The sequence below is a fragment of the Fulmarus glacialis genome, unplaced genomic scaffold (genome assembly GCF_000690835.1).
Source record: "Fulmarus glacialis isolate BGI_N327 unplaced genomic scaffold, ASM69083v1 scaffold40170, whole genome shotgun sequence".
Taxonomy (NCBI): Eukaryota; Metazoa; Chordata; class Aves; order Procellariiformes; family Procellariidae; genus Fulmarus; species Fulmarus glacialis.
Window position 1 is genome coordinate 641 of NW_009186553.1, and position 2,533 is coordinate 3,173.

Genomic DNA, 2,533 nt, shown 5'->3' on the forward strand with positions numbered 1-2,533 from the left:
GCAGGGCAGCTGCAGAGCCATCCCTCCCACTCTCCTCCCTGCGAGGTTTCCCAAGGCTGCGTGGTGCCGTGCCCCAGCGGAGCATGGCCGCCGGGGACCGGGATCCCCCCGCACCAAACCCCAGCCTTCTCCCCATGAAGCCTCCCCAGCACCCGTCCTCCCCAGAGCCAAACCCCTTGGTCCCTGCTAAAAGAGGGTGAGGTGGGTTGGGGGGCTGGTCCTGGCTGGGCGTGAGAGCAGAGAGTCTATTTAGGGGGTAAATGAGGCATCTTTACCCCCCCCTCCGCCCCCAACCACTGCCTCTGTTTCCCTAATTGTTCCCTCCCTTTCTGATGTTCTATTGTTTCTAATTAAGGGCTTGACTTCAATAGGTCTTAAATGGTGATTCCTGGGGGTCCCCGGCTGGCAAACAGCAAATAGGGAGTGCTTTCCCCCTTCTTCCCCCAAAAGTGACCTTATTAAGCAGTTTGATTTGCCCATTTCCACTGGTTATTACTGCTAATGATCTCAGGGAGGGGGAGCCCCGGAGCTTTTCTTTGCAGCAGCCTGCAACCCTCCGCTGCAACCCTCCGCTCGCCGGGGAGGGCTTTTAGTGTCCCCCTCCCCGGCGAGGTCTCCCCGCTCACCGGCTCTTCCCCCCCTTGGGTTTGCCTGCGCATCCCTAACACCAGGCTTTTTCTTTCTCCCTCCCCAACTCTCTGTCTCAAGGTATGGTTTAAAAACCGCCGGGCCAAGTGCCGGCAGCAGCAGCAGCAGCAGCAGAATGGGGGCCAGAACAAGGTACGGCCAGCTAAAAAGAAGAATTCGCCGGCCCGGGAAGTGAGTTCGGAGAGTGGGACCAGCGGGCAGTTCACTCCCCCCTCCAGCACCTCGGTCCCCACCATTTCCAGCAGCAGTGCCCCCGTATCCATCTGGAGCCCAGCGTCCATCTCCCCGCTCTCAGACCCCCTGTCCACCTCTTCCTCCTGCATGCAGAGATCCTATCCTATGACCTACACCCAGGCATCAGGCTACAGCCAAGGATACGCTGGCTCGACCTCCTATTTTGGAGGGATGGACTGTGGATCTTACTTGACCCCTATGCACCACCAGCTTCCCGGACCAGGGGCCACCCTGAGTCCCATGGGTGCCAACGCGGTCACCAGCCACCTCAACCAGTCTCCAGCTTCCCTCTCCACCCAGGGCTATGGAGCCTCCAGTTTGGGCTTTAACTCCACCACCGATTGCTTGGATTATAAAGACCAAACCGCCTCCTGGAAGTTAAACTTCAATGCTGACTGCTTGGATTATAAGGACCAGACATCGTCATGGAAGTTCCAGGTTTTGTGAAGAACCTTTGTGATAACGAGAGAAATCGCAACGAGAACGAACAGGCTGGGCTGAATGCTCCAGTTTTAGTCAGGTCTTGGTTAAATTAAAGAGAAAAATAACTCATCGGACAAACAAACGAACAAAAAAACGACAGCGACAAGAGGGGGACAGTGTGATCCCGTTCAGACTCATCTCCTGCTCAGGCGCTCTGGAAAAGGAATAATAAAGAGGAAAAACGGAGGAGGAAGGCCTTAAACGGACAGATCATCTAGTGAGCAGAAAACAGACAGACCCATCTGTGTTCTTTCTAGTTTTAGGCAATTGTTGGGTTTCTTTGTTTGGAAGAGGTGGGAGATCGTCCCACCTACGGGCCAGTTTTAAAAAAAAGAAAAAAAAAAAGAAAAAAAAAAGTCTAGGTTTTTATTTCTTTTTTTGTGTGTGCGTGGAAAGATCCTTCACCCAGAGGTTTCCAATGTGTTAGCCAACCCTCGGTTAAAATATTCGGAATGGACAGCATCTCTCTTTTTCTCCCTCTTTTTCTCCCTCCCTCTTTCTTTCTCTCTCGCTCTCGAGCTCACCCAACTGTTTCACGCCCAACTTGCTCAAGTTGGCACCCGGAGAACTTGGTTCAGGGCTGTGTGGGTTGTGTGACTGATTGTCCTAGCTGCACTACTTTATTTAAAGATTAAAAAAAAAAAAGATAATGTTCATAAGGAGTCAATATGTAGTTTTTAAGAGACAATCAGTGTGTGTCTTATATAAATGGTACATCTGTGGTTTTTAATCTGTGCTAGACTTCAAAACTGTGATCTCCTGTATTGTATGCAACTATGAACTCTGCACCAGTGGGAGTTCTGCTGTGATTTAAATAAGTTATAATTATAAGTGAAATTCAGAGCAACTGAGTTACCTATTATCATCTTTTAAAAAATAATAAAAAACTATATATTAAAAAAAAAAAAAAGAAAAACACAAAAACACGATCGCCTTTCACCCGAGGTGAACTGCACTGAAACTTTTTACAACAAACTGTCTTTGAATGAAAGAGTAAAGACCGAAAAAACCCCACCCGAGGGTATTAAACTCCTCTGGAGCTCACTTACTGCTGGCCACGCTGGCAGTAACCGTCAAATCCAACAGGACTTTGGGCAGTTGCTCTGACCTGGATGAATTTAAACCAAGAAATTAATTGTCGTTTATGCTTGCAGATGTTAACTGAAGA

The 2,533-nt window shown here is 49.4% G+C and overlaps 1 protein-coding gene across 1 annotated transcript; it reads left to right on the forward strand.

The window, feature by feature from the left end:
* The first annotated feature begins 83 nt into the window (after nt 1–83).
* On the forward strand, nt 84–2,271 carry LOC104084361 (homeobox protein OTX2-like). Its single transcript, XM_009588173.1, has 2 exons — nt 84–196; nt 672–2,271. Exons 1-2 carry the CDS (start codon nt 84–86, stop codon nt 1,327–1,329), a joined length of 771 nt encoding a protein of 256 aa, XP_009586468.1. The 3' UTR covers nt 1,330–2,271.
* The last annotated feature ends 262 nt before the right edge of the window (nt 2,272–2,533 follow it).